The following is a 26,349-nucleotide window of genomic DNA, read 5'->3' as shown; positions in this document are numbered from 1 at the left end:
ATCGACGGGATGTGAGCAGAGCGAAAAGGAGTTGGCGTTATGTAAGCGGATCAGCCTCGCGCGACAGCCACGGTCCCTATTACCCCCCAAGATTGACATGAAGAGGAGTCTACGGGCACATGATGGTAGAGATTGAAAATCACCAGGCACAGTCACTAGATCAAGGCTGAGGTCGAAATGAGAGCCTGTCAACCGGTTGGATTCGGCTTCACGTAGCAGCTATGCCTTATATCAATCCCTTTCCCAAGACTCTTCCTCTTTTTAAGCCATTGAGCCATCTCAAGCACCGAATCTGACGACTCGTATCTCAGTTTACATCGCGATCCATCACCTTGTACCTGTCCAACCACAAATTCCCATTTGACCCCCGTGCTGTAAACAGTAGAGTACCGTCGATTCTATCGAGCACGCCTCAGCCCATCGCCCACGAAACGATTCGCCTCCGCAAGTTCCGTGGTCTGTTGCGCCCTTTGTCTCTCCAATTCCGCCATCTCCTCTTCTCCTCCGCTTGCCTCCGCCTCGTCGTCTTCATCGCTGCTGCGACCTCCATCTCCCTCATCGTCAGGTCCAACGTTCTCATCTTCCGGCGGCTTTCTGCGTCTCTCGAAGTCTTGCGCGTGGGCAGTTCCAATGATGGTTCCCACACGTTGCAGGGCCCGCATGGCGGGGGTCCGCGGCGTGGCAGGAGGGCGTCGTTGACGAAGCGACGCATCTAGCGAGGGTAGGCTCTCTAGGTCCACGCCAGTGGCAACATGTTCTTCGGGTTCTGTGGGAGGTGGAGTGGTTGGCGTCTGGCGCTTCTGAACAGGAGACACCATACGTGAGTCCGGTATGTCGTAGGGTAAAGGAATATCTCGGGAAGCACGGAATTTCCCGACATTGTTGCAATGTTCGTTTTCGACCCGGAAAAGGGACCACATACCCCTTCGGATGACCTCGGCCAGACTGACGAAGAAGGACATAAACGCGGAATGCTGTACGTCGGATGTAAAGATCGCATAAAACACCCACTGCTGTCGAAGCAATACATCTGCCACTATCGCACAGTAATAGATCCAGACTTGCTTGTAGGCGAGCCGCTCCCGGAGAAAAGGGTACTTCTGAACGAAAAAATCGCCCAAGCTCCAGTCCATGAACACATCCCAGAAGGAGCAATATACTCCATTCACGAGCGCGAATGTGACAAAGATGGCCCAATTTGTGTGAGTCATGTCGATCCGGTAGATGGACAGCGTAGCGTAATAAGCGATGTTGCCGCAGTATTTGAGACAATTGGCGAGATGAGGGAACCAGTTCCGGGAGTCATAGTAACGACGCAGACATTGCAGTGCTCGCCAAACCGCAGGAAGAGCGGCGAAGAAACCCAGTAAGCGTGAGTGATTGGAGTTGCATTGTGGAGGGTTGTTCCAATCGTTGACGTAGAGACAGAAAAAGAGTTCTATCTGCCCCATGGCGTAGGTTTGTGAACAGTACATATCGCCCAGGTAGAAGTCTCGGAACTCGACTGGGTAGAATGGTGCGCAGGCAAGCCTCAGGTTTGTGACGGCCCACCATTTCCTTGCGTGTGGATATAAAATGGGAAAGGGTAAGAAGATGATGACCACGGTCAGGATGACTAGGATCAGCGGCCAATAGATGTAGAACCAGTCATAAGAGTTCTGCCGGAAGTTGAGGTAGATGAATAGACCATTCAGGAAGAGGAAAAAGCAGGGCAATTCCGCCAGTTGTCGCCAGTCCAGCACGTGTCTGGTGTCGTACTCGAAAATGAAGACGTAGTTGATGTGGTTTTTGTTCCACATCCTGCAGTCCAGAACAAACATCAAGAATAGAATAACAATGAGAAAGTATCCAGCATACAACTGCAGGAGGTAACTCGTCTGCACCTTCATCCTCGGAACATTCAGTCGAAACGCGGCGTCGACAAGACCGGCCACTCCAAAACAGCAGCCGGCTGCCACATAAAGGCCATTGCGGAAAGCCACTGCCGATTGATCTCCCGTGCCGACCTTGGATCGCAGTTTCTTAACGGCGACCTTGTGGTTCCCGCGCTCAAAGTACCGAGCGTATAGATCTTCGATAGCGATCAGGTGATTGTCAACGACGTCGCTCGTGACGAAATAGGCGTTGTTGACCTTTTCGGTCATATATCGCAGAGGAGGCCTTGCTTGGACCGCCTTGTCGTACTTTTTGTTGATCTTACGGAAGCCCGTTTTGTTCAAGAGGGCATAAGATTTGAGCAATTCCAGTCCACGGTAGAATTCCTGCAACGCGAGCTTCAGCCTTTTCTTCGCGACCGGATACTTGATTTCGCTACCGTGGTCGCGGCGCACGTAATCTTTCTTTGCCTCGTTGATCCTCTTTTGTGCTTGGGGCCCGGGAGGGGAACTCATTTGTGCCATGGCTTGACTGGTTTTACCAATTGTAGAGCGGCGTCCCATGACATCTCCTATTGGTTTCGGAAGTAGGTGGCTGCCACTTCCATTGGGCTTGACATTCTCCTTGAGAGCACCGGCAGATTTCTGTCGTATATCGTCTAGATGCGGCTGTTGGGCGCCACCCGGTAAACGCTTCGCGGTCAAGATTTCCGCTATCCTTCTATCTCTCATCTCGTGGAGTTGCGCCCGAAGCACCTGTAGACGTTCGGTGGCCTCGTCTTCCTTTGTCTTGTAGAACTCCTCGATCTTCATCAGTTCCTTGTCCAAGAATGTGAAGAAGTCGGCCTGCTTCTCATCGAGCTCTTGATACGCCGAGAGCTGCATGTCGTTCACGGTGGCCTCGGTTAGATCGCGAGGAGCGAACATCTTGCGGAATCTTTGCGACGCCGACAGGGAGTTCATCCTAGACGGTGGTCCGGGGATGGACTGACTTTTAACGGCCTGTCGGCCTTTGAACATGGCCTTTGCCAGGCTTCCCGCAAAGCTGTGTCTAGCGAGGGGCGGGTGATGTGTCTGACCAACATGATACGGGTCCGGCGCAGGTGGCACTTGGGCTGGCGGAGGAAGTCGCAGGGTCGTGTTCTGGGATTTCGGTTCCATCTCTGCAGCCGGACGCGACCGCGCAGGCGTCAATGCGGGGTCTGGGAGTTCAAGAGCAGCCATCATGCCTGGTGTCTCATCTGGAGGTGTGCCTACAATGGAGCCATAGTTCATCACCCGCGTCGACTGACCAGGATAGAGCGGCGTACTCTCTGGCGGTGTCTCTGCATTCTCCTCGTGGGCCCCGGGAATGTATATGGGCGGAGACGCTGCGAACAGGGTATGGCTTTCGCGCTGAGGTATCGGGGGTCTGTATCCCGGCTCTTCATCTTCGTCTGGGGCGACCTCTTCTATCTCCGGCAATGATTGGGTCGACCTTGCAGTGGGAGGCCGGTGAAGGTTGAAGTCATAGTGCGTGAACGGGGTGCGTTGGTCGGAGAAAGCGTCAAGAGTGGCAGAACGAGGTTCAGTGCCGGGAGTTTTCTGCAGGTTCTTGAGTGCCTTCGAGATGGCTTTGATCTTCTTCTTTCCCAGCTGCAAGCAGTCAGCATTGAGCGAACGTACGTGTCCGCGCCGAGAGCAACCTGCCTTGTAATTCAAGTATTTGGCTTTCCATTCCGGCACAGCTTCTTCCTCCAATTCCCTGCCCACGGTTAGTTTTCCGGGTTAAGGAAAGAGTGCTTGCGGTACAGGCCAGGGACGTACTTTGCGAACTTCATGGCGCGATTTCAGGCCTTGCAACAGCGCATCCTGCCACCTAGCCGTAGTCATCTACTACAACGTTCGAGCGACTCGACAATTGACTTGGGAATGAGCATCGATGGTGTGGGGAGGGAGCCATGGGAAAATCGCCAGGGCGGAGAAGTCGAGAGAAAGTACGTGAGAAAGTTGCATGCGCGAGCGTCATAGGCGACACTTTTTGCTTGATAGGTCGAGATCCGCATCTTCGCTTCCCACGTGCGTCGTCCATACGACCACCTTCCTTTCTGTTGCTTCCGGCTGGCGAAGCCGCTCAAACTCTATCAAAGCGAAGCCAGGGATTCAACATTGCCTCGATAGACACGTACGAGCATCTCAGAGCCACTCAAGAGGCAAGTTGATGCGAGGGAAAGTGTTTGGAGTGAAGCCACACAGATCCTTGCCCGCCTATCCCATCCACCCTGCCCTGACTTCATGCACTCTCAATCAGGCAATCAGTCAGGCGCGGGGTTGGTTGAAATGAGGAAAGTATTGACGACGTCGAGGTATGAAAAAGCTCCCTCCATAGAGATTCTCCTCTGTCTTTGAGTATCTGCGCTGCTACTACCTCAAAGACCTTGTACACAATATCTAGGCTTCCTCCTTGAGCTTCGCTGGCAAAAAATGGTCTACACGATCACCGTCCACCTTCGTGCTAAATCCTCCGACCCAGCCATAATCCAAAAGCTCAAGAACAAGCTCATCGAAGCTTCCCGGGTATACTCCAAAGACAAGGAAACTCTGTCATGGTTCGTCATGCAGTCTGTCCACGACGAGCGAGATTTCACCATTGTCGAGAGGTACGAAAAGGAAAGCAGCCAGAAGTATCACTTGGAAAACCCCTACTGGAAGACCTTTGACCCGTATGTCAAGCCGCTCCTAGAAGGGGAAATGGATTTGAGAAGGTTTGAGGAATTGGACACGAGCAAGGATGTGGTCGTGGAATGATCCCTTTTGGTCCTGCGGCACATGAATTCGCTCGGTAAAGAAGGTCTCCGCGAACAACCCTAAGCACATTGTTGCGCGGCTCAGATTATGAAATGACTTCTGCGAGGAGACTGTTCGCTCTTCCACGCTCAAAGGCGGTTGCTCGAGAAATCTTAGTATTGATTTAATCTCCTTCTGATATGTACATATCGAATGATTCTTGGTCAGAATCAACAACGCCATTTTCAATGCCTATACAGTCCTTGAACAGAAGCCATATCGTGAAGTCAGGTTGTTAGTAGAATCAACCTCTGGCTTCATGTCTGCTCGCGAAGGATTTTCAAGCTCCTTTTGAAGCCAGCTTTCTGTGCGAAATCTGTCTTCGTCGTCGGAGCCACTCACAGACTGTCTTTCTCTCCTCTGCCATGTAGTTCGCCCACATTCGTCTTCCTGGCATCGCTCGTCGATCTTGTCGCCAAACCACTTCTCAAAATGCCCAGGTAGTCACCATGGACTTTCCCTCCAAAGGTAATATCAGGGGCCGTGTATCAAGTTTATGTTTAACCGTACGAAATCTGCGCGTGTGGCTCACCTGGGGCCATGAAATTGGTCTCAGGGTTACCAGTCTCCTTTGCCGCACTGCAGCGAGCCATTGTCGGCGAGCTAGAACATCGTTAGTATCTTCAGACGTAAATAAGATAGAGATAGGGGTGTGGATGAGCGTGATGTGACATACCTTCTCGATATCACATCAGTCTGGTAGAAATCTTTGATGGGCAACTCCAGCTTTTGTCCCGTGGCTTTTGAACCCTTGTTCGCATCCACAAGTTGCACCTTACTTAAGCCTGTCAAAGTCTGTGGCTCGAGAGTATCGTATCTTCTGAGCGCCGGCGAAATCTCTTCAAGACGATCTCTCAGCACCTCCAAATCGTCATAGGGTAACGGGGCGCCCAGGAATTCGGAAGCTGCTCGAATGATCTTCCAGTCCGTCCGTGCCGCTCCAGGAATAGTAACTGCAGAGCGGGTGATTTGTACACGGCCCTCAGTGTTGACATAAGTGCCGGATTTCTCGGTGTATGCACAACCAGGAAGAATGACGTCCGCCAGCTGTGCACCAGTCTCGCCGTGGTGACCCTGGTAAACCACAAAGGCGTCCTTAGGAATGTCATCCTCGGAGATCTCGTCTGCGCCCAACAACCAGACCATCTTGGGCTTTGTCTCTGCAACTTTCTGAGATGGAACGGTAAAGCCGACCTCATAAGCTCCTGCTCTTGAAGCCGCTCGCTGGAGGACATTGTAGCCTTGCCATGAGGGGGTGTTAAAGTTGGCTTGGTGCTTGTCTACGAAGGAACCCACTGCCTCGAAAATCGCTGCTGCATCCGGGTGCTCGGCGACGGCGCTGCCTACTATGATCATAGGTCTCTTAGCTTCGGCCAATTTCTTTCCAAAGTCACCGGAAAGAACCTTCTTGACCGCTGCAGCGTCGGTGCCCAAATGCTCGAATTCGAATGTGCTCTCGAAGGGTTCACCAATGTATCCGATATCTAGTGGTGAACGCAGCCATTGTTTGCGAATGCGGGCGTTAAGCACAGCCGCCTCCCAACGAGGATTGCTTCCGATGATCAGCATGCTGGTGGCTTCTTCAATACCCCAGATCTTGGAATTGAAGAGGTAGTTTCCTCGGATGTCGACACCGTGGGCAATTGGTGAGCCGCCTCCTGGCTGGTCAAGAGCAAGGTTCTCCGAGTTCAGTTTATTTGCCAGATCTTTCATCGCGACCAAAGATTCTGTCTCAATCAAGTGGCCAGCGATGGCTTTGAATTCGTTTTCGCCAGGCTTAATCCGCATATATGCGTTGCCGATCTCCGTTAGAGCTTGCTCCCATGTGGCTGGAAGGAATTTATCATCCCTTCGAATCAGCGGGGTCGTCAATCTCTGCGTCTTCAGGCCATCAAGAGCAAAGCGTGTCTTGTCATCGATCCACTCTTCGTTGACATCGTCGTTCAGTCTGGGCAGGATTCTCTTGACTTCCAAACCTCTGGCGTCCACTCGGATGTTTGAGCCCAGGGCATTCAGAACGTCAATCGACTCAAATTTGGTAAGTTCCCAAGGTCGATAGCTGAAAGCCCCCGGCTTGGGGAGGAGAGCACCAACGGGACACAGGTCAGCCACGTTGGCCGAGAGTTCCGAGTCAAGATTCCTTTCCAGATACGTGCCGATTTCCAGGCTATTTCCTCTCCCGGTAGATCCCAGCTCCGGTGCACCGGCAATCTCATTGGCAAACCGAATACACCTCGTGCAGTGGATGCATCTGTTCATCGAAGTCTTGATCAAAGGTCCAATGTTCTTGTCCTCGACTGCACGCTTGCCGGTAACCTCGTGGAAACGGCCCCGATCGGCACCGTATCTCATCGACTGATCTTGTAAATCGCATTGGCCACCCTGGTCGCAGATAGGGCAATCTAGAGGGTGGTTGGCCAGCAGGAACTCCATGATACCTTCTCTTGCTTTGTGGGTCATTGGTGAATCGGTCTTGACAACCATGCCCGGTTGGACAGGCCATGCGCAGGATGCAACAGGTTTAGGGACTCGTTCGACTTCGACCAGGCACATACGACAGTTTCCGGCAATGAGCAGTTTTCTAGTCATCAAGAGTTAACACAAAACAGCCGTAGTGTGCTGTACCGAGCCAACGAGGACGTACTCATGGTAGCAATATCGCGGAATTGTCACGCCCGCCTTTTCACAAGCTTGGATCAAGGCCGAGCCAGCCTCTATCGACACTTTCTTGCCGTCGATGGTGAGTTCGACTTCGGCGTTTCGTCTGGCCGAGGAGGTGAACGTCCTGGTCGTCGCTTGTCTCGTGGTTGAGGTCAGCGAAGGTCTTGAGCGCCCCGCGGCGCGGAGAAGCTGAGACCGCATTCTGTCACGACCCGTCGAGCAGGTCCCAGCTCTAAAACTCGAAAGGCAATGTGGTTGAGATGAATGTGGTGGCGTTGGCAAGAAGCTCTTGAAGTTTCGCGGGTTGCAGCTTTCATTGACGACAGCATGGTGCCCACCAATCACATCACGAGTATTACTGGCTCTCTGGTACGGCGGGGCAGACGACCGGAATACGCAATCCGGATGCTATCACGGCTATCAAGTAGTGAGCACATACACCATACTCCACATGACCATCATCTAAGTATAGTCTAAGGTCTTTCGAAAGCTATATACATCCTGAAATTAACCGAGCTGGGTATCTGTAGTGGCGAAAAGACGCTGTCCTTGACCTGCGAGGCGGACCATATATGTTGTGTCGTTCCATCCTCATTCCCTCCGAAACCAATCTCCCGCCCTCCTTTTCCAAGCTCCAAAAGTCTGTACAGATACCACATAGGTGTACATTATCGTCTTGAACGGGACCCAAGCTAACCATCCCTTGGTGAGATCCTTGCCCATTTCCTCAGCAGCCCCATCAATCATGCCGACCAGAAACTTCACAGGTCCTTCCGTGCTGAACATGCCCTGCTTGTTCGTCATCGTCTTTCTTTGAATTCTCTTTGCCCGCGGGAACATGTTCTCTTCGTACTGGCGTACTGCTTCATCCACGTTGCTCTGCTCCTTCAAGGCTTTCTCGAGGGCTTCAGCCAGCTCCAGCGAATCTTTCATCGCCTTGTTCACCCCTTCGCCAGCAAACGGCGTCATCAGGCTTGCAGCGTCTCCAATCAGGGTATACCCCTTCTTGTGTTCCCAGGTATGTCCAACGGGCAACTCGTAGAGCGGCGAAGCACGGAATGTGGTGCTAACACGGAGCAGTTCCTTCTGTTGGCGTGTCCAGTCTTGGTAGTTTTCCAGAATCTTGTCCTTCAATTTCTCCTCGTTGTCACCATAAGCAGCCAGCATATCCGTTGCCCAGTTCTCGTCGTCTTCCTTTTTTACCCAGGTGCCGATCTTGATTGACTTATCGCCCATCCTCTGCGCTGTTAGAGACTTTCCGTCGGAGTATGAAAAGTAACTGCCGTTGCCAACCATCTTCGACAGCTTCGGGTGTTGCTCATTTGGCTGCGAGATGCGGCTTTCAAAGCCACAGATACCCGCATAGTGCGGCCTCACGTCTGTCAAGACGTGTCGTACCTTCGACCACGCTCCATCTGCGCCGACAACCAAATCAAATGGCCCGGCGCTCGTCCCGTCGCGAAAGGTCAGGATACCGGCCTCAGGTTCAATCGACTGCAGTGTCTTTCCCCACTTCACGCACTCCCCGCCAACACTCTCTAGTAGCATATCCTTCAGGACCTCTCGATCTATCTCCGGTCTCTCATAGTCCAAATGCGACTCTCTGCTTTTGAGTTTGGGCTGATCCTTGAGGTGGATGATGACCGTGTCGTTCTTGTCGGCGATGAAGAGTTCCTCACCTTCATAACGGAGGTGTTTGAGCGCTTCTTCCCATAGCCCGGCTTTTTTGAGAGCAGCGAGCCCCGTGTCTGTGTGTAAGTCGAGTGAGCCGCCCTGGAAGAATCGAGACGTGGGACTGGCGTCCTTTTCGAATATGGTGATGGAGATGTCGACAGAGGCAACCTGGAGGAGGCGGGCAAGCGTGAGGCCCGCGGGGCCTGCACCAATGATGGCGAGACTGAATGGCATCGGTGTGCAGATTCCTTGACCGGGCTTGATATGACAGATGGTGTTGTTCTGCGTCGGTATGGGCGCTTAACCAAAATGCTAATGGAATGATATCGATGTAAAGAAGCTTGATGTGTTCCGTCTGAACGAGCCCAGGTATTCTTCCTGCTCTTACCAGTCGCGTAGACGGTGTTGTGCCGGAAAGGTTTGTCACTGCTGCCTGGCCTCTCCTACATCTTATAGTTGAGACTTACTGTTGTTTCACTGCTCAATGCATGACACCAGAGATGAAAAGCAACGTGGTGCATACTACAGGCCATTGGGCCCGACAGCCTCATGACGAAGCGAAAATTGTTAGTTCCTAGCCCTGGGAATACAAAGTTCGGGCCCATGCATGTTGTGTATGTCACCCTTCCCAGCTGCGGCAGCTCACAAGGTACCGCCCGAGACCAAGTGGTGTGTGCAGTGGCCAAATCGTCGCCCTCGGGCCCGCGCCACCACTTTAACGGCCGAAACCAGGTCGCAAGCGTCCCACATCTCGGCGACGCGCGAGGATCGCATCCAATCCGACAGGGCCTGGTCACCAGTCTGTTTCTACCAGCCCTTGGGCTCGTATCGCTCAAGATACTGAAATGGGTCTATTGTGCGAATTTGCGTCAAAAGGGAAAAGCCCGTATCGCGCCTCATCATGTGGCATTTTGTTTGCGTGATAGTTTTCATCCAAGTTGGTTGGATACAGATACTTTGATCTAGGAGCTCTACCGAGTAGCGATCGGTTCTATGAATACTCGATACGGAAGAAGGTCTACACCATCAATGCCCCGAAGCCAAACATGGCGGCAAAGCCCAGCTTGCCATCCACACCACTTCGTTTTTGTGTCGAGGCACCCGCGCTGGAACTGGTCGGCGAAGAGCCCGACGGGCTTGAGCTGCGCGATCCATTACTATAAGTGCTAGCCGTTGGGCATCCTGAGCCATTGCACTTTGCTGCGAGTTGTGCGCTGGGGACGAATGTCTTGATCGGCCTCGTGCTGTTCCTTAATGGGTTGCCGTTCACATCAAGGCTTTCGACCAAACTCCAAGGATGGTATTTGGGCGCAGTGAACATGGTTTCAAATCCACTTTTATGGACAGTGCCGACAACATTCCAAGGCCCGTTGCGCGAGGTACTCGAGTAAATGCGCCACTGCGCGACCTTCGTGGCGCCATTCCAGCTCATCCAGTACGATGTCGGCGCACTGGTATTGTGTGCATATGTGTACAGAGCTGGCGCATCGGTGGGATTGGAGGTAAAGTTGTACTTGAAAGCGCGATAGTGCATTGACCCTTCTGTCGCGAAGTGTCCTTGCTGGACCATGCGCCCGTCAGGCGCGTACTCGGAGATATAAGCATTCTTACCCCATCCCATGAAAACGTTGGAAGTCGACCAATCTTGATCACTGCCAAGGACCTGCACATTACCTTGCGATTGGGAGAGGAATTGATATGGCGCAATGAACCTTTTGAGAAGCGTGACCGAGTTCGTGGTATGATCGAGCTTCAAAACCAGACCGGAAGAGTAGCGGGAGGTCTGGTTGTAACCGTTCGACGCATTGTCGAACAACGAGATTATGGTGGTGGTCTCGTTCTCTTCGCGGAATCTCGCATCATGCTGAAAACTGAAATTGAGGCCCGCGGGGAAGCTGAAGTCGGAGGCTATACCGCCTAGTCGCCAAATGATGTGGCCATCTTGTCCGGACACCTTGTAGACGGTACAAGTGTGGCGTGAAGAGACCAAGTAGTCCCCGTCTGCATTCTGATCGACGCTGTTGATATGGAAATAGTCCCAGGGGCTCGTCGGTCCAAACCCATCTCCCGAAACCTCGGTCGTGTCTGGCAGCACGAATGTTTCGTTGGGCAGGACGTGGTCCAAGGCAGACCATTCAAAGAGCAATCGACTGGTCCCAATCTCGATACGTTGGAAGAAGTTGTTCATGATCCAGCCCTGCCCTGACGTGATGTTGTAAGCTGACAGGTCATAGTGCTCGGGGTTGTAGAGTGTGAAAAGAGAGGAGCCGTCGGGGAGGACGTTGAATTCATGCTCGTCAAAATTGGCCACCCCTGCTTGCGAATGGATCGAGGTTTTGGCCGTGAAAGTGTCGTCCAGGACTACCGCGTAGCCTCGAACGTAACCGACATTCTGACCACCGGTGATGTAGCAGAGGTTGTCTGTCCCATTGATTGAGCAAAGGTGGAAATTGTGGCTAGGGCCACCGCCTGTCGCGCCATATCCCGAATACACCAAGTTCTGGCACAAATCAGTTTTTCTCCCTCTTGGATTTGTGGAATGCAGCACTGACCCCTCTGTTGTCGTAGATGTAGATAGCCTCTTGAAATGTCTGGTATGGGCCCAGGAAAATATATCCAGGGGTTACCGCATCTTCGTCGAATAGAGAGATGTTCAGGAACGGTGCGTAAATGTCGGGTCTCTGCCTCTGTCGTTAGTTGAAGCTGAGTGAGACACCAGGAGGTCTTACAGATTTGTATTGGGACAATGGCCCCGTTCCGTTCGTCGCTATTGATACTTGACCTTGGGCTTGTGCGCCAGGCAAGGTACATAATGCCGCAAGCGCAGTCAGAGCAAGCCGGAGTGCAGATGTCATGGCGGAGAAGCGAGGCGTCAAAGTCCGTCGAGGCGCCCACTCACATCAATGCGACCAAATCGAGCTCACTCTGGACACGAGAAGTCCTGGCTGGTAGGAGGCAAGTCAACTTTCTCATGGCCTGGCGAGAGACGAACAAAAGCGAAGACATCTTTGCTGCCTCCCCCCGTCCATCGTTTTCGGTCAAGCACACGGGGGAGTTCCTCTGAAGGATTCTCCACCAATGACGCAGAGTTGCATTTGAGTCTGTTTTAGCAGGGCACCGGGGGAGAGCTGCCAGCTGCAAAGGACGAGAAGTTCAGGTAGACCAAATATGAATTAAGCATTGACCAGTGAGGTGCCAGATGAAGACAATGCTTGCCGCCAGTCACCAATGTCACCGCAGCCACCACCGTACAGAAGATGAGTCTACCATGCTTGAATGCTCTCGTTGGGTTACACAGCCGGCCTCACACAACGCCATTCGGTCTCCAGAAGCAGAACATCCATTCCAGCTCGATTTTGAAACCACACTGTTGCCACCTATTTTCCAGCCAGCCACCTCTGAGCGATTCCAATATCGACCAGACCCTACTAGCCACAACCGGCCTGAATGCGATACAATGACGAACTTTTGGGTGGCCTCGCAGTTGCCCCGCCTTTGCCCTCTGCACATCCTGATGTCCACTGTTGCAGCACCGAACAGTTGAGCGTCCAGAACGTGGGCCTACGCGGGAGCTTCTGCCTCGACAGGTTTCTGCCCAAGTATAACAAATCTAGGATATTGTCAGTGGACAGGAGAAACAGCCAAAGGACAAAGTTCCAGGTCACTTACAACGGCCAGTAGCTGTGGACAGCGCGGTCTCTCGCCTCTCGACGGCAGTCTGCCAATAGGTTCTCGAGTTCGTCGAGCGAGTACCCCAAAAGCTCCGTAAATATCTTCAGACTCAGTCCCTGAATGCCGTCGAGGATATTGACGAGGCCGAACATCCCAGCTTGTCGGAGTTGAGGATCCCTGGGCCAAGGACCTATGGGGATTTTGAACTTACGGCAGGTGACATTGACAAAGCCTGCGTTCCGCATCTGCTCCATGACGAGCTCGGGTTTGCAGAATCCGCCCATACCGATCATCTCCATCCCTCTCGTCCATTCGCGTTCCCAGAAGCTGAGCCGGCTGTTTGCGGGGATAGTGTTGTCGTCGCTTCGACGATTGTAGTCAAATTCCTGGCATTCCACCCAGCCTCCGGGATTGAGGTATTGAAACGCCTGCTCGAAGAAATGAGGCCAACTCCTCAAGGTGAAGTCATTCATGATTCTGCTGTGAACCAGATCGAATCTGTGGGGGAATGCCCACTCTTCGTCGGCGTCTGCAATCTCGAAGGTCAAATTGGTTGTCACGTAGTTCGGCTGGATCGGACTCAGATCAGTGCCAACGACGTTTGCCTCGGGATGTGTTTCAGCGGCCTCCAGCGCCCATGTGCCCGTTCCAGTTCCTATGTCGAGAATCCCCCGTGGGTTGAGAACGGGGGCAAAGAACAAATTGTCCCTCATCGACAGACGGGCGGCATGGTAGGTGATGTCGATTCTGTCCTGCTCCCGCTCGTCATTCGGCATCAAGTATTTGCCTCTGTGGAAAGAGTGGTAGGTTCGATTATAGAGCCTCTCATACTCGTAGATGCTTGCTGTCACCGACTGCGTCGTAGATTCTTGGTCCCAGTAGCCGGAGTCTGTCTCGTCCAGCGCCGGATGGGTGCCGTCATCCTGGCCCGGTCAATCGCGAACGAACCTTGGCAAGGAATTCTCCAAGGTCATTGCCTACCATGTGATCACTGATTGCCTCCAAGGCACTGTCACTGCCAGAGACTGACATTTTGGGAGCAAGGAGAGCTTTGTGCACCACCGAGCTTGGGAGGGGGTGCCGGTGAAATGGAGCAGATCCTCACATTCTGAACCAGCAGAGCGCCTCAACAGCCATTCAAGGGAAGCGGAGAAGGGATGGCCAGAACACAAGGCGATCGAAGGGCGAGAGAACGACACAAGGGAAATTCCCCCTCCATGGCTCGTTTTCTCTGCCTCCAACAACACACCACCTGTCAAGGAATATGCAGGAGTGCGAACAAACGGTCGGATCGCCAATTGGACGAGCGATCCAGCTCTTTTACCCATTCTCTAGTTCCTCACAGCCCGCGTCGGAACCCAGCTGCCGCGACCGCCCGCGTGTCCTTGGCTGTTCGCCCGGTTCGCATACAGGCCCAAACAGAGTGACGCACGGCCGCTTGCACAGGAATCGCAGGGCCAAAAGAGGCAAAGAAGGGCGCCGCTAGAAAAACATGGCTTCGCAGCACGAGCAGGACTGCCGTCGGGGAGTCGATGGCCCTAGTCAACGTGGACAGCTTTAAGCCCTAGACAAACATCCATTTGACATGTGTCGACGGTTGTTCGAGATGCATCGGCCTAATGCGTGAATAATGCAGCTGCGCCCTTGTCTCTTGTGTGCTCGCACAGATAGGCGGGGGATTTCCTTCGAAATTGGCCCTGCGCAGGGGTGTCGTGTTGTTCTCGTATGTACCTCCGTTTCTCGACAAGGGTTTGGATAGGCGAACACCACGGTCGATGCCAATGGCTCATCACCCATGGCTATCGAGGGGGCCACTGAGGTCTCTCGATCCCTCCGTCCTGCTTCGGCTTGTTCTCCATCCCCACGCTGTCCTTCTGTCCTTCTGTCATGCACGATCTCTCACTCTTCAGGCGAGTTACAAAGACAGGCGTTTCAGCCGAAGGAAAATGGCACGCTGCTCAATGGGAGCTTCGTGATTCTGACTGTTGCTTGAAGCAACGCGCCCGTGTCACTCAAGCTTTCTCTTTCATCCATCATGTTGTCCGTTCTTGAAGCTCGACAGACCCAACTGGGCCTGGCATTACTTGGGGTAGTTGCTGTCGCCTGGTTCGTTTGCAGCACAGTCGTCTCCTATCGCAAGCTTCGCCACATTCCTGGGCCCTGGCTTGCTTGCTTCTCTCAGCTATGGATCTTCAACGTCACCTCGAAAGGAGACCTATATCTCACCATGGAAGAGGTTTTACAGAAGTACGGTACGGCGTGAAACAAGGGACACTTCGTCTTCCCCTCAGGTGCTGAACTCAAGACCAGGATCTCCCGCGAGGATAGGCCCCAACATGATAATGACCGAGTACGCCACGCCTTTCTTCGGCACCAGCATCGTATGGATCATTCTTTCTGACTGCTCCTAGCGATCCCGAGTTCGTTCGGGTCATAACAGCTCCCCGCTCCCCGTTCAGGAGAGGTCATTGGTATAAAGGCATGAAGATTGACCCGCGGATCAACAACCTCCTGTCCGAGCAGGACGAGAGACGCCACGCAGAGCTGAGGGCGAAGATGATGCCGGGAGTACATCTTTGGGCACTGCCGGCAGAAAGTCATGAGCTGACCGTTCTTCACCCAGTATACGGGAAAGGAAGTGCCCAACCTCGAAGACAAGATCGACGACCGGGTCCTCGACCTGGTCAATCTGATCCAGCGAGAAGGGGTCGAGAAACGCGCCCCGATCGACTTTGCCGTGTTTGCGCAGTACTTCACCCTCGACAGCCTCACACATATCGGTGAGATCCCTCAGTATCGATATCTCCCCGAAGTTTTGGGATCGAGGAACTGACTGGAGACGGAACAAAACCAGCATTCGGCCATCCGTTTGGCTTCCTGATCGAGAACAAAGATCTCTACGACTACAACAAGTCCAGCACGGCGTTTTTCCCGGTCATGGAACTGGGCACGAACCTGCCGCTCATCCACTCGATCCTATCGAGCTCGCTGATGCAAGCCCTCGCGGGGCCCAAGCCGGAGGACAAGGCAGGGCTCGGGGCCATCATCGGCATCGCGCAGAAGATCGTCGCGGATCGGTTCAACCCGAACTCGGAGGCCAAGAATGAGAGGGACATGCTCAACTCGTTCATCAGACACGGCCTGACCCAGCTGGAGGCAGAGTCCGAGTCTCTCCTGCAGATCCTCGCAGGCTCGGTACGGCTTCTCCGGCTTACCCTTTCGAGCGAGCTTTAACTCCATTCTTGCCCCCCCCCCCCCCCCCCTCTATGAAATTTAAAAATGCACAGATATCCTAACAACAAACCCCATCCCCTCGAGCGGGAGGCGGAGGGGGAGGGCGAAATAGGATTCAACCGCCACCACCATCCGCATGACGTTCATGTACATCCTGACCAACCCGGCCGTGTACGCGAAACTGCGCGGCGAGATCGACGGCGCCATCGGCGGCGGCCAAATCTCGTTCCCCGTGGTCACCCACGCCGAGGCGACCCAGAGCCTGCCGTACCTGCAGGCGTGCATCAAGGAAGGGCTGCGGCTGTGGCAGCCGCTGAACGGGATGCAGACCAAGCTGTCGCCGCGCGACGAGGAGGTGGTGGTCGGCGGCGTGCGCATCCCGCCCGGCACGCAGGTCGGGCTGAGCCAGCACGCCATGATGCGCAGGAGGGACCTGTTTGGCGCCGACGCCGCCGTCTTCCGGCCCGAGCGCTGGCTCGAGGCCGACCCGGACACGGCCAGGGCGTACGAGCGCGTCTGGGAGCTGTCGTTCGCGGCGGGCAGGTTCACCTGTCTCGGCAAGGGGATCGCCCTGATGGAGTTGAACAAGGTGTTTGTCGAGGTAAGTATTCCCGCGGGCGATTGGCTCTGCCTGGTCTCTTCAATCCGCGAGTTTTCACTGGGAATCTTGAGGCTGATGGGTTTGTCGTTCCTCTTATCACAGCTCTTCCGCCGCTTTGATTTTGGTATTGTCAACCCGGTCAACACCATGGAGACCAAATGCCACCAGATTCACGTTCAACGGAAGATGTATCTCCACGTCACAGCTCGTGCAACTTGAAAGGGACCAAGAGAATCGGATTATGCTCATTCCTATCATTTAAAGCACTAGTGCCCAATGTTTGCATGCAAAGTACAAAACACCCAGCATACAACTAAAAACTGCATTGACGTGAGACTCTTAACACGTAGAAGTTGTAGCTGATGTGTAGGCTAGACCTCCGACAGAGAATGATCAAAGAGTGGCCTTCATTATCATTATAGCTTCATGGTCCTCGTCTCATGTATCATAGCCCACTGGTTTGGAACCCTAGGATCGTCCCTCCTCTGTCTACACTCTTTGCGATGATCGTCCAACCTCGTTACCCTGCCGCGCAAAACCACAGAAACTCATCGAGCCTCTGCTGATACCCTCCCTGAGTCAGAGATCCTGCAATCAGAATTTCCCAATCCTCCTCATAGAGCAGCATCGGTTTACCGTTGACCGTTGTGTCTCAAGCTGAAGGAGTGGCCTCGTTGAGACCTGCTCTTAAGGCAAAGGCTCGTAAGCGCCACCAGTCTTGTGGGCTTCGCGGTTGGAGAAGAGGAAGTAGATGAGCATTCCCAGAATCGGGAAGAGGAAGACAATCAGACACCAGAGGAGCTTGTGAGTAGGTGGTCGGTTGGATTTCAAGACCTCGACTGTTGTTGGGTTTCGCGGTTAGCCAATCCACTTGTAGCAATATTGAGTCGAGGCGACCTACTGAAGACCAAGACATCAAGAACCAAAACAATTAGCCCGACAATGCCACCGCCTGTGCCATAGCCGATCATGTCCTTGTTCATGGCGTGTAAGCTACCATCGCCGTTGTCGGGCAGGGGAGCTGCCAAGGTGAGGCAAGCTAGGAAGAGCTGTAAGAGGAGGGTTTGGATCATTTTGGAGATCTCAATTGCGCCGGGACGAGGACGGATGTGAAGTCGCTAGGGTCTCAGGAGGGACAAACAAATATGGAAGTGGAAGAGCAGGGAGGAAGTGAGAAGAGCGTGCAAGACCAGGCACCGATATTTATTTCATATGTTCTGCTACACCCAGCAGCTGATTGCTCGATGCTGCTTGCATTGTGTCACTGCGGGGTCACTGCCTTGGTTTGGGCTCTGACGACCTTCGAGCAGGCGCCACCAGCGCCAACCGGGGAAAGTAAACACGCGATGCCACAAGGTCCTTTTCCCATTTCTCTTGATTTCTTCCGACGTCATTGGGAGGGGCTTGCAGGCGCCCCAAGGCACCTCCACAGGCACCTGGGTGTCCCAATGAAGGGCGCCCTCTCCCCCCCCCCCCCGGCCACCGACATAGGCTAAGCCTATTGCATGCCCGATGCTGGCCCATCCCGATTTCTTTCAAAGTCGACAGTAGAGATGATACCATGAGAAGGCTGCATGTTTATCGCTCGATTGAAGCTATTATTCCCTTCTGTTGCGTTGGGTGTACTCGCGCCGAAATTCTAAGGGAACAGAGAAAAGCACAAGCATGTAATTCCGAGCGATCTTCGCCGATAATACCGTATATCTCCCCCTGTGGTCGAAAAGCGATGGTCATTGCCGTTAATCCTCTCGAGTCGCTAGGTTCCAGGTTACTAGTATGGTAATGGACAATTTCGTCGTCATCGTCGTCGTCGTCGTCGCGGTGGTCTTCGTTTTCATCGTCTTGCTATAATCGCACGAGAAAATGGTGCAATGGGAATGATCGCCTGACTCTCCTCGTAAAGTCGTCCTCTCTGATGAGGTTGACGCACTCCTGAACGGAGATATGTAGCCTTCACGCGCTCTTTATTTGCAATCCCGTGGTCTTTCCCATCGTAAAGGCCACCAGTAGGTCTAGGGGGGGCGGGCCAGCGCAGGCTCTGCTGCCACATACTCTCATCTTCATCGTCGATCTCGTAGTTCGCCATTGCGATCGTCTTTTTAGAAACGCCTTTATCGTTAGCTTCGTGGTCGCCGTTGTCATCGACATTGTCGCTGCTGCTGTCGTTTTCATCGTTATCGAAGTCGTTACCGTTATTTCGGGAGGTTACGTGGTACAAGTCACCGTCGTGACGGAAGAGAGGCACCCGCCTCTCTGATACATCCTCTTCCAAGACTGTGTCTTTTCTAGTATCGTTGGGGATGTCCAGAGCAGCTTGTCGCCTGTTACGGATGCGATACAATTTGTGATCGGTTTGTCGTCGAGTGAGGTTGGTGGGCCTCTTTCTTGCTGATGGGCACCCAGCCATAGGATGGGCGTGGCGTTTTCGTCTCGTGTCAGGGGCACCAAGAATCGCGAGAGCTGACCTGCTGCTGCTGCCTCCATATACTCTGAACCCCTCCTTGGGATATTGATCCTTGTTTACACTATTTACGCCGCGGCGATGCAATTGTTTGACCTCGTCAACATAGATGTTGATGGTATAGGGAGGCTCCGGGTCCGTGATGCCCAAATGGGCAAGATTATACTTGGGAGTGCCGCACAGATAACACATTTCCAATGAGTTGTAGATAGAATCAGACGAAGAATCAACAAAGATGGCACAATATCGGTATGGTGGCACCAAGGGTTGGTAGGATCTCGAAGAACAACCTCTGTACAATAAAGGCAGAGCGAAAGAGCTCTCCACAGCGAATCGAAGCAGGAACGGTGTGTAGTCCCAAGACAAGTCGTGAGAAATGGCGTCAAATAGCCACGACAGGGGAAGCAGCTTGTGCAAAACTGGAGAACAGGTATATGTACGTTGAAACGAAGACGTTTCTGAGAATTGAGGATTCGGGTGGTGGATTGGAAAGCAATCGAGCTGGAGATGACATCGCAGCCTTTCACGAAATCCACGTCGACAATATAATTAACGTTTTCTTCCCTCCTGGCTGCCTTGAGACAATCATGGACTAGGACAGTCGTCAATGCCCTTTTCGGTGTCTTGTTTTCGTCCAGAGAACGACGATCGTCTGCGGCGGTCCCAGTCTGAGGAAGGGTACATAGGTCATAGCAGTGATGAGAGCAAGTAAACTAGCTTCGCCTCGCTCTTGGGTGATTAGTAGAGTCCTCGAGGGTGATATCTTTGGGGGTGTGTTCAGTGGTGGAGCGGGTGGCTGCCACTGTAGCGCGCGTTTGGTCCATTGCCCAGAGCATTCCCCTCTGGAAATTGTGAAACCGCCTTCGCAGATGTGATGGTTCTCGGTTGAACCAGCGAAAAGGGACGGATAAACTCACCATGGCTGTCATGTCCTTGCTGGGCCCGCCCGATAGAGGATAGTGTCAGCCTTGGTCCATGAGGAGATAACAGGTCTTCAGATTTGTTTGCAATCGTTTCGGTCTGGTAAAATTACCTCTTGTCTGTCGAGTGGAAAGTAAACAGCCGTGCAAAAGCCCCTTTGACGCTGAATGGCGTCTCTGATTTTGCTGAATGGCCAACCCCTCAGAATCCCATAAGTGGCGGTCCATTCACTTGTTCAAGATAACCAGTCGCTGACAAGCTGTTGTTGCCACATCCAGGCGGTTGATTGAAGAATCAGTTTCAAACCGCGTAATATTTCTCATACAACGGATCTATCGCGCCCTCTGCGATCTCGCGCCAGTCATACTCCAAAGCCTTGGCCAGGCCTCTTGCCACATCTTGGCCACCATAGTATTGCATGACGAATGCCAAAGTCAGATCCATCCCTGCACTTATCCCGGCCGAAGTCCAAATCTCGATGGGGGCACTCTTGTCGCCTTGCGCTTCAGATGGGAGGCTCCGGACCCACCGAGCATAATTTACCCACGATACGGTGGGACTCCGTGCTGTTACCTCTGCCCACCGAGACATGTTGGTAGTCGCACGGCGTGCGTTGAGCAGACCAGTCTGCGCAAGTGCGTCGGATCCGGTACAAACTGTCAATATGGCGGTGGTTACATAGGGGACCACTTTTGGCACAAAGTCGAGTAGGCTCTGGATGTTAGATGTCTTGCTGCCATCTGGCTGAACGCGCTTCAGTCTCGTACCAACGCCGCCAGGAATAAAGAGGATGTCGACATGGGCTCCTGATTTGCCAGAGCTGAGGGCTTCCAGATAGTCTGCATATGTGGTGTCGGGTTGTAGGTACTCATTGAAGCTGAGGTTGACTCTGCCGTTCGTTTTCGGGAACGCGTTTGGAAGGTCGAATGTCCAGTCGGCGGATTGCGTGGGGATGGGCTTGACCGGTACCGGGTCCAGTGTCTCAGCGATGAAAGTCAAAGAAAGTGGACATGTGTCCGGATCAAGTTGGGTCGACAGCAAGTTCAAGATATCCAGTGGACCAGCAAGGTCGAGAAGTTGGAATCCAGGAAAGATTGGTAAGAGGTAATGAATGGGCGGGGAAGCCATGGTAGAAGGATGTTGGTAGTGGCAGAAACGGGGGAACGGGGAACTTGAAGTTAGTGCACTCAATGGGGTGAACGAAACTTACACAACTTCCTGGAACGGCTTCCAGGGCTCTTGTCAGTTTATATAGAGATGCATAATCCAGGACAAATGCGGAGGAGGGGAAACGATGCGGTCGGAGGGGGTGCCAGGTTGGTCCAAATTACCAATTCAGTCAAGGAATGCCGTATCTGTCATGGTCCCGAGGAGAAATATTACACCGTGTGAGTGCGAGGTTCACAAAAGGTTATGGGGAGGGAAGCAAGGTGCCAAGTAGCCACGTGAATGGAACGCCCTTTGGACGGCAGGGTGTTTGGTGGAGAGGGCGCTGTGAGCGTGTTTTGGTTCCATAGGTACGTAGGTAGGTTGTCGGAATTTGCCTAGGCTCAACCATAATATCCGTGTACTCTGTGGCCAGTGTGCCAGCGTCATGCAAAACAAATAAACAATGACGTCCGTACAAGTAACAAACAAATAATCCCCAAATGCCACAAGAAATATCCAAGCCACCCTCCTCTCCTCCTCTCCTCCTCCATGCTGGAAACTGGAGGGGGGGATGTGACCAGTTTATAGGAGCCTGGCCGGGTCATCGGATATAGTGTTGTTCCGGAACTTGCCGTGCCCACCGAGTCCCAGTCACGAGCTGCAATCGCCGTACTGGGACTAGTGCGTTGGGCCTGTGCGATCCAGCAGTTTCGATCGAGATCCCGCCAATCACGGCCCGCTGTCTGGTCGTCGTCTGACTCAACTGGCACCGCTAACGCCGTCGCCGCCGTGCCAAGGAGGAAACTTCTGCCTCTGTCCGCCACACACGTATTCTCTGCGTTTATTCTCTCTTCCTCTCTTCCTCCTCTTTCCACTGCCACACCTTGGTGACCTCTGCCACTCTGCCACTCTGCCACCTGACTGCTGGATCTTCCTTCTTGTTGCTTCCAATGCGAACCATGGTCTTCCTTCTCTGCCTGGAACCTTGTCTGGACTCGGGCGCGGCTCCTGATGCTTTTTTATGCGTCGCCCCCCTCTTCATCCGCCAACTTCTGACTGCCTGACTCCCGCTTCTGCTTGACTAAGAAGTAAACCACCGCCTGATCCCGCATTCCCGCCACCACTCGCCAGGCCATGCTCACCAAATCACAAGGTCTCGGTGGTGAACCAAACACTTGATTGTTCAATCTGTTTGCCTGACCTTCACTGCTTTTTGCCTCCCGTAGTACCACCTGAGAATGACGCATATCCTGATTCATCCTATCAATGGCCCGGTGCTCGGATTACTCTACACTGCCATGTTTTCTGCCTGCCGCGCCGCCGCCGCCTTCACTCGCTGCCGCACCTGCTATTCATACCATTTTACCATCACCCATTGTTCTTTCCCAATTGTCCTTCCCCATTGAATCTCTCCATTGACCCATTCAATAGTCACAAACATCCATTGTACTCACATACTGACCCTATATCATTCATCGCTCTATTGAGTTGGTTGCTGCCGCCGGGAACCATCTGTTTGACTACAAGTATCTTACTGTTCGCCATTTATCAGCACACGTTTTTACCAACCTTGAGCCACCCCTCTGAGTCCAGGACATTGTTGCGCCTCTACCCTTTGACTCACCTCCAGAGCGCAGCGATCGAACCGACGGAACTACAAACTCAAAACATTCCCAACTTTGGGATCCGCGAACGAACCCTTGCAACGACGAGGACCTTTACCACGAGGACCTCCGATCTCGCGACGGCGCAGCATAAAATATCAATCCCCTCTCCCCCGCTCAGTCCCATCGTTCCCCGGCCGCAATCTGTTAATCAGAAAGAGGTGGATCAGACATCACACATGCGTGGGGACCCAGAGCCCGAAATTCTCCTCGACTCATCCCCGTCCGACCAGACGAACATGGCTTCTGAAGTCGTCGTCCCGTCCAAGGAGAGAGCCAGCCTACCTTCTACATTCAGGACCAACATGGCCGCACTCAACCAGAACCCGTTGATCACACCTCCCGACCCACCAGAGCACGACTTCAACGCCATTGCTTCTCCAGGACACAAGAGCGACGACCCTGTGCTTGTGGTTGACAAGTCGGAAGTTCTCCCACCAACTCCCACGTTGTCGCGAAGCTCTTCTCAATCCTCGTCGCTTCCCGTCCAAGGCCTCTTTGATTCCGAACCTGTTTTGGTCCCACAGCCGATCCTTCCACCCACCGACCTCTCGGACAGCGATTATGCTGAGGCGATTCACTTGTCATGTCGAGATTACGACCTCATTCTTAAGCGATTCGCACTGTTCCGTAACAAGTGTTCCGATTTCCTCTATCATCTTGATGACCGGCCTATCCCCGAAGAGCAACGCTGGGTTCGTGGAGATGAGCTTGCCAGGAGAGTGGACCGCCTCCTCGAGTACCGCATTAGCTGGTATGAGCCTGGACTTGGAGCTGACACGGTATTGGACCCCACGTCCTGCTCACCAGGGCCATGGAATGGCATTAAGCGGTTGGCGTTTGCGGGACTTCTGAAAAAATACCCGATTGACGACATGGACTCGGTTCTGATGGACATCAGGAAGTATCTTTACGGCGGCAACGCATCTTGTATGGAGTGGATCCCCGAAGACTCGTCTCTTCAACGTGTCTCCAGGTCTAGTGTTCTAGCTAAACTTGGCGTCAAACCAAGGCCCGCTAAAGCCAGCGAGCGACCACCTCCTCGTCCCACTGCAGTTGCCTCTCCTCAAGAAAAGAAGGTGGATATCGCAGTTGCTACGTTGAAGCTTGCCGAAGAACCGCTCAGTCGAACCAGAGGAGTGAAGCGCAGATATGCGGACGAAGAAGACGAAGAACCCCGTACTGTCGAGGTAAAGACTGTCGCAGCCAAGGAGGCAGAGGAGGTTGAGTCCATCAAGAGCGTCAAGAAGCAAAAGGTGGTCTCGGACAGCAAACTCAAGCCGACACGGCGAAGTTCGGATACCAAGTCGAAGAACACCAGAAACCGCAATTCGGACAAGCCGAGGGGTCCAAGCGAGACACTCTGCCGAAACATCAAAGACACTCTCAACAGACGCTCCGAAGACAAAATCAACTACGAGGCCTTCAAAGACGCAATTCTGCCGGAGAATGGACCGGAAATCCATCTGTCTCCGTGCGAGTTCACGGCAGAAGAACTGAAGGACATCCGAGAGCTTCAAGACATTGGCGACTGTGCAGGTTTGCATCCCGAAGAGGTCAAGCTCTGCAAACTTTTGGCCATGAGCTCCGACTTGTACAAGTGCCAGAAGGCGCGGTGCTTCATCGGCCTTGCATTGTTTGTGGAATACAACCTTGAGAAGCTCGGCGAGAACAATCCCAAGTTCAAGGTTTTGAATGTCGGCAAGGCCCAGTTTCAATTGTTTGGCAATGTGGATGTCAACAAGCTCAGCAAAATGTACACGACCTTCAAGAAATGGGGCTGGGTTGAGGACATGACGCAACAGAGCATCCCGCAGTCTTACGTTGACCGGTTTCCGCAAGCTCATCGTTTGGCACTCCGGAGAGAAGTTGCTGAATACGAGGCAACCCTCCCTGTCGAGAAGCGCATTTTCGGAGTCTGAGAGCCATCATTGTTGCGATTGAGGATTCGAGGAGAAATGAGACCTGGTAGCGGCAACATGTGGAAGAGTTAATCGGATCAAAGGGACAGGAAACATTACAGAGGACATATTGACGGCGCAATTTCACGGCATATTTTCAGAGGGTTGCATGCAGGGCTGATCCAGTCATGGGCAACGGTAACCCATGGCAGGGTGTTGAAGGGATTTTGCATCCAACGGCTGGGAAGGAACCTTTTCATCTGCTTTCACTCATTTGCATTGATACCCCACGGTGGACTACGAGGGTCACCGGCATCTTTTATCTTGTTGACATCTTCGCGACTCTTGCATACGGACAACAGTGTATTGTTGTATGTACAACGTCGCCGGCAGGGCTTGCGGAACAGGCTCTGCGGCTATCTTTCAGACAGAATGATATAGCAATCTATTTGGACATTGAATGGTTTGCGGTGCTCATCTTGGTAACAGTCTCACGGTGAACACGAAGCTGGGGATGCATTTCATCCCACCATCTCACCATCTCACCATCTCACCATCCTACCATCGCGCCATGTCCCCATCTTCCCACGTGCGGGTGATGATGGAATGATGTCACTCTACATTAGGTTTTTGCAGTGACACTCACATGGTCCTTACGAGGACTCTGTACGATGGACGGTGGTCCGTGCACTGCGTCCCACGTTCCACACCGTGGTCCACAGCTCACCAGGGTTTCCACAGCCTCTCCTTGCCCACGCTTTGCCCCGGCCACTCCAGGGAATCCTCACATGTCCGTTTCCAATCCGGAGAACGTTCCCAGCCCTTCCAGCCCCACCCGGCGCTTTCGACGCTTTGTTTGCTTTGGTACGAAGTCCTTGACCTGATGGCGAATGGCGAGGGATTCGGGGACCCCGGGGTATGGCGGAATGGTATACCAAGTAGGGTCTGGATATGAACCTAGATCCTTGATGCGTGGTGAACCGTGAACCTGGCATATGTGGACGGGGAAGAGGAAGAGGAAGAGGAAGAGAGAAGGCGAAGAAGAAACAGAAGAGAATAAGGTGGAAGTGGAAGTGGAAGTGGAAATAGAAGGAGATGGAATCATACTTGTCCAAGTAGAGCGGAATGGAAACGGGGGCGGGGGCGGGGACGGGGACAGAGCAGGATAGATAGCACTACTGATACGGAGGGAGATCGATAGGCCATTGGGCTGGGTTTCCGCGAGAAAGGATGCGTGGGTATTCAGGAGTAGGTACTGTAGATATGTAGACTCAACCATGTTTGATATCCTTAACTCTTGCTTCCCTGGGGCTTTGATTTGGATGGAGGAATCCTCGCCAGCAACATGCGTAAAGGCGTCATGAAATGGGGGACGAAGAAGGGCTTACATGCAAGCACATAGCATACCAAGTATACCAAGTATACCAAGCATACCGGATTGAAATCGTTGGGAGTGCCCGTGGTACAAGTGCGGGAAAAGTACAGTACTTCGTAGACAAACCACCATCGCCCAACGCCGTTGTTCGTTCCAGGCCCTTTTCCACGCTGATTGATCGATGTCCCTGGCTAGAATCCCATCGAGCTCGCATTCCCATTCTCCCGTAATTAATCCTGACTGGCTGGCTGGCCGGCCAGGCGGGCTGCCATGCTCGCAGTTGCACACGCACGAGCAGGCGGGTTGTTCGGAATTGCTTCCTGAGAAGTTCATGCA

The 26,349-nt window shown here is 53.2% G+C and overlaps 11 protein-coding genes across 12 annotated transcripts; 3 read left to right on the top strand and 8 right to left on the bottom strand.

The window, feature by feature from the left end:
* Nucleotides 1–171: 171 nt before the first annotated feature.
* On the bottom strand, nt 172–3,842 carry PV07_05187 (uncharacterized protein). Its single transcript, XM_016392066.1, has 3 exons — nt 3,681–3,842; nt 3,564–3,618; nt 172–3,509 (listed from the first exon to the last, which is right to left on the bottom strand). Exons 1-3 carry the CDS (start codon nt 3,692–3,694, stop codon nt 399–401), a joined length of 3,180 nt encoding a protein of 1,059 aa, XP_016249585.1. The 5' UTR covers nt 3,695–3,842; the 3' UTR covers nt 172–398.
* A 120-nt stretch (nt 3,843–3,962) lies between these two features.
* PV07_05186 (uncharacterized protein) lies at nt 3,963–4,830 on the top strand. The gene has a single exon (XM_016392065.1). The coding sequence runs from the start codon at nt 4,338–4,340 to the stop codon at nt 4,659–4,661; it is 324 nt and encodes a 107-aa protein (XP_016249584.1). The 5' UTR covers nt 3,963–4,337; the 3' UTR covers nt 4,662–4,830.
* PV07_05185 (NADH-ubiquinone oxidoreductase 78 kDa subunit, mitochondrial) lies at nt 4,761–7,662 on the bottom strand. Its single transcript, XM_016392064.1, has 3 exons — nt 7,345–7,662; nt 5,377–7,281; nt 4,761–5,303 (listed from the first exon to the last, which is right to left on the bottom strand). The coding sequence occupies exons 1-3, from the start codon at nt 7,560–7,562 to the stop codon at nt 5,201–5,203; spliced, it is 2,226 nt and encodes a 741-aa protein (XP_016249583.1). The 5' UTR covers nt 7,563–7,662; the 3' UTR covers nt 4,761–5,200.
* Nucleotides 7,663–7,801: 139 nt separating this feature from the next.
* On the bottom strand, nt 7,802–9,610 carry PV07_05184 (uncharacterized protein). Its single transcript, XM_016392063.1, has one exon. It carries the CDS (start codon nt 9,267–9,269, stop codon nt 7,953–7,955), a length of 1,317 nt encoding a protein of 438 aa, XP_016249582.1. The 5' UTR covers nt 9,270–9,610; the 3' UTR covers nt 7,802–7,952.
* Nucleotides 9,611–9,917: 307 nt separating this feature from the next.
* Nucleotides 9,918–12,162, bottom strand: PV07_05183 (uncharacterized protein). The gene is made up of 3 exons (XM_016392062.1): nt 11,765–12,162; nt 11,588–11,716; nt 9,918–11,535 (listed from the first exon to the last, which is right to left on the bottom strand). Exons 1-3 carry the CDS (start codon nt 11,888–11,890, stop codon nt 10,054–10,056), a joined length of 1,737 nt encoding a protein of 578 aa, XP_016249581.1. The 5' UTR covers nt 11,891–12,162; the 3' UTR covers nt 9,918–10,053.
* A 36-nt stretch (nt 12,163–12,198) lies between these two features.
* On the bottom strand, nt 12,199–13,980 carry PV07_05182. 2 transcript variants are annotated; one of them, XM_016392060.1, is made up of 3 exons: nt 13,689–13,980; nt 12,705–13,630; nt 12,199–12,645 (listed from the first exon to the last, which is right to left on the bottom strand). In XM_016392060.1, the coding sequence occupies exons 1-3, from the start codon at nt 13,737–13,739 to the stop codon at nt 12,597–12,599; spliced, it is 1,026 nt and encodes a 341-aa protein (XP_016249579.1). In that variant the 5' UTR covers nt 13,740–13,980; the 3' UTR covers nt 12,199–12,596. The 2 variants fall into 2 exon arrangements, with proteins under 2 accessions (XP_016249579.1, XP_016249580.1); XM_016392061.1 differs by having other exon boundaries at nt 12,705–13,980.
* A 725-nt stretch (nt 13,981–14,705) lies between these two features.
* Nucleotides 14,706–16,845, top strand: PV07_05181 (uncharacterized protein). The gene is made up of 7 exons (XM_016392059.1): nt 14,706–14,959; nt 15,018–15,057; nt 15,119–15,275; nt 15,331–15,487; nt 15,562–15,902; nt 16,054–16,542; nt 16,645–16,845. Exons 1-7 carry the CDS (start codon nt 14,743–14,745, stop codon nt 16,759–16,761), a joined length of 1,518 nt encoding a protein of 505 aa, XP_016249578.1. The 5' UTR covers nt 14,706–14,742; the 3' UTR covers nt 16,762–16,845.
* On the bottom strand, nt 16,777–18,019 carry PV07_05180 (uncharacterized protein). The gene is made up of 2 exons (XM_016392058.1): nt 17,444–18,019; nt 16,777–17,381 (listed from the first exon to the last, which is right to left on the bottom strand). Exons 1-2 carry the CDS (start codon nt 17,613–17,615, stop codon nt 17,230–17,232), a joined length of 324 nt encoding a protein of 107 aa, XP_016249577.1. The 5' UTR covers nt 17,616–18,019; the 3' UTR covers nt 16,777–17,229.
* A 101-nt stretch (nt 18,020–18,120) lies between these two features.
* On the bottom strand, nt 18,121–19,195 carry PV07_05179 (uncharacterized protein; the record flags this gene model as incomplete). Its single annotated transcript, XM_016392057.1, has 2 exons — nt 18,121–18,387; nt 18,473–19,195. The coding sequence occupies 2 exons, from the start codon at nt 19,193–19,195 to the stop codon at nt 18,121–18,123; spliced, it is 990 nt and encodes a 329-aa protein (XP_016249576.1).
* A 1,029-nt stretch (nt 19,196–20,224) lies between these two features.
* On the bottom strand, nt 20,225–21,052 carry PV07_05178 (uncharacterized protein; the record flags this gene model as incomplete). Its single annotated transcript, XM_016392056.1, has 1 exon — nt 20,225–21,052. One exon carries the CDS (start codon nt 21,050–21,052, stop codon nt 20,225–20,227), a length of 828 nt encoding a protein of 275 aa, XP_016249575.1.
* An 833-nt stretch (nt 21,053–21,885) lies between these two features.
* PV07_05177 (uncharacterized protein) lies at nt 21,886–25,102 on the top strand. The gene has a single exon (XM_016392055.1). The coding sequence runs from the start codon at nt 22,917–22,919 to the stop codon at nt 24,657–24,659; it is 1,743 nt and encodes a 580-aa protein (XP_016249574.1). The 5' UTR covers nt 21,886–22,916; the 3' UTR covers nt 24,660–25,102.
* Nucleotides 25,103–26,349: the final 1,247 nt, after the last annotated feature.

Source organism: Cladophialophora immunda (assembly GCF_000835495.1).
Source record: "Cladophialophora immunda strain CBS 83496 unplaced genomic scaffold supercont1.3, whole genome shotgun sequence".
NCBI classification, from domain to species: Eukaryota; Fungi; Ascomycota; class Eurotiomycetes; order Chaetothyriales; family Herpotrichiellaceae; genus Cladophialophora; species Cladophialophora immunda.
This window is presented reverse-complemented; position numbering and strand designations above follow the sequence as displayed.

Excerpts from the sequence above, each read along its gene's own strand:
- PV07_05184 (XM_016392063.1), bottom strand. The coding sequence starts at position 9,269 with ATGCCATTCAGTCTCGCCATCATTGGTGCAGGCCCCGCGGGCCTCACG.
- PV07_05177 (XM_016392055.1), top strand. The coding sequence starts at position 22,917 with ATGCGTGGGGACCCAGAGCCCGAAATTCTCCTCGACTCATCCCCGTCC.
- PV07_05182 (XM_016392060.1), bottom strand. The coding sequence starts at position 13,739 with ATGTCAGTCTCTGGCAGTGACAGTGCCTTGGAGGCAATCAGTGATCAC. Across the intron at positions 13,631-13,688 it reads AGGCAATCAGTGATCACATG|GATGACGGCACCCATCCGGC; the intron begins GTAGGCAATGAC and ends TGACCGGGCCAG. Across the intron at positions 12,646-12,704 it reads GTCCACAGCTACTGGCCGTT|ATTTGTTATACTTGGGCAGA; the intron begins GTAAGTGACCTG and ends ACAATATCCTAG.
- PV07_05181 (XM_016392059.1), top strand. The coding sequence starts at position 14,743 with ATGTTGTCCGTTCTTGAAGCTCGACAGACCCAACTGGGCCTGGCATTA. Across the intron at positions 15,058-15,118 it reads CCCAACATGATAATGACCGA|CGATCCCGAGTTCGTTCGGG; the intron begins GTACGCCACGCC and ends GACTGCTCCTAG. Across the intron at positions 15,276-15,330 it reads GGGCGAAGATGATGCCGGGA|TATACGGGAAAGGAAGTGCC; the intron begins GTACATCTTTGG and ends TTCTTCACCCAG.
- PV07_05187 (XM_016392066.1), bottom strand. Across the intron at positions 3,510-3,563 it reads CCAAATACTTGAATTACAAG|CTGGGAAAGAAGAAGATCAA; the intron begins GCAGGTTGCTCT and ends GACTGCTTGCAG.
- PV07_05180 (XM_016392058.1), bottom strand. The coding sequence starts at position 17,615 with ATGATCCAAACCCTCCTCTTACAGCTCTTCCTAGCTTGCCTCACCTTG. Across the intron at positions 17,382-17,443 it reads TCTTGATGTCTTGGTCTTCA|TCGAGGTCTTGAAATCCAAC; the intron begins GTAGGTCGCCTC and ends ACCCAACAACAG.
- PV07_05186 (XM_016392065.1), top strand. The coding sequence starts at position 4,338 with ATGGTCTACACGATCACCGTCCACCTTCGTGCTAAATCCTCCGACCCA.
- PV07_05185 (XM_016392064.1), bottom strand. The coding sequence starts at position 7,562 with ATGCGGTCTCAGCTTCTCCGCGCCGCGGGGCGCTCAAGACCTTCGCTG. Across the intron at positions 7,282-7,344 it reads CCGCGATATTGCTACCATGA|AAAACTGCTCATTGCCGGAA; the intron begins GTACGTCCTCGT and ends CTTGATGACTAG. Across the intron at positions 5,304-5,376 it reads ACTGATGTGATATCGAGAAG|CTCGCCGACAATGGCTCGCT; the intron begins GTATGTCACATC and ends ACGATGTTCTAG.
- PV07_05183 (XM_016392062.1), bottom strand. The coding sequence starts at position 11,890 with ATGACATCTGCACTCCGGCTTGCTCTGACTGCGCTTGCGGCATTATGT. Across the intron at positions 11,717-11,764 it reads CATTGTCCCAATACAAATCT|AGACCCGACATTTACGCACC; the intron begins GTAAGACCTCCT and ends CGACAGAGGCAG. Across the intron at positions 11,536-11,587 it reads ACATCTACGACAACAGAGGG|AACTTGGTGTATTCGGGATA; the intron begins GTCAGTGCTGCA and ends GATTTGTGCCAG.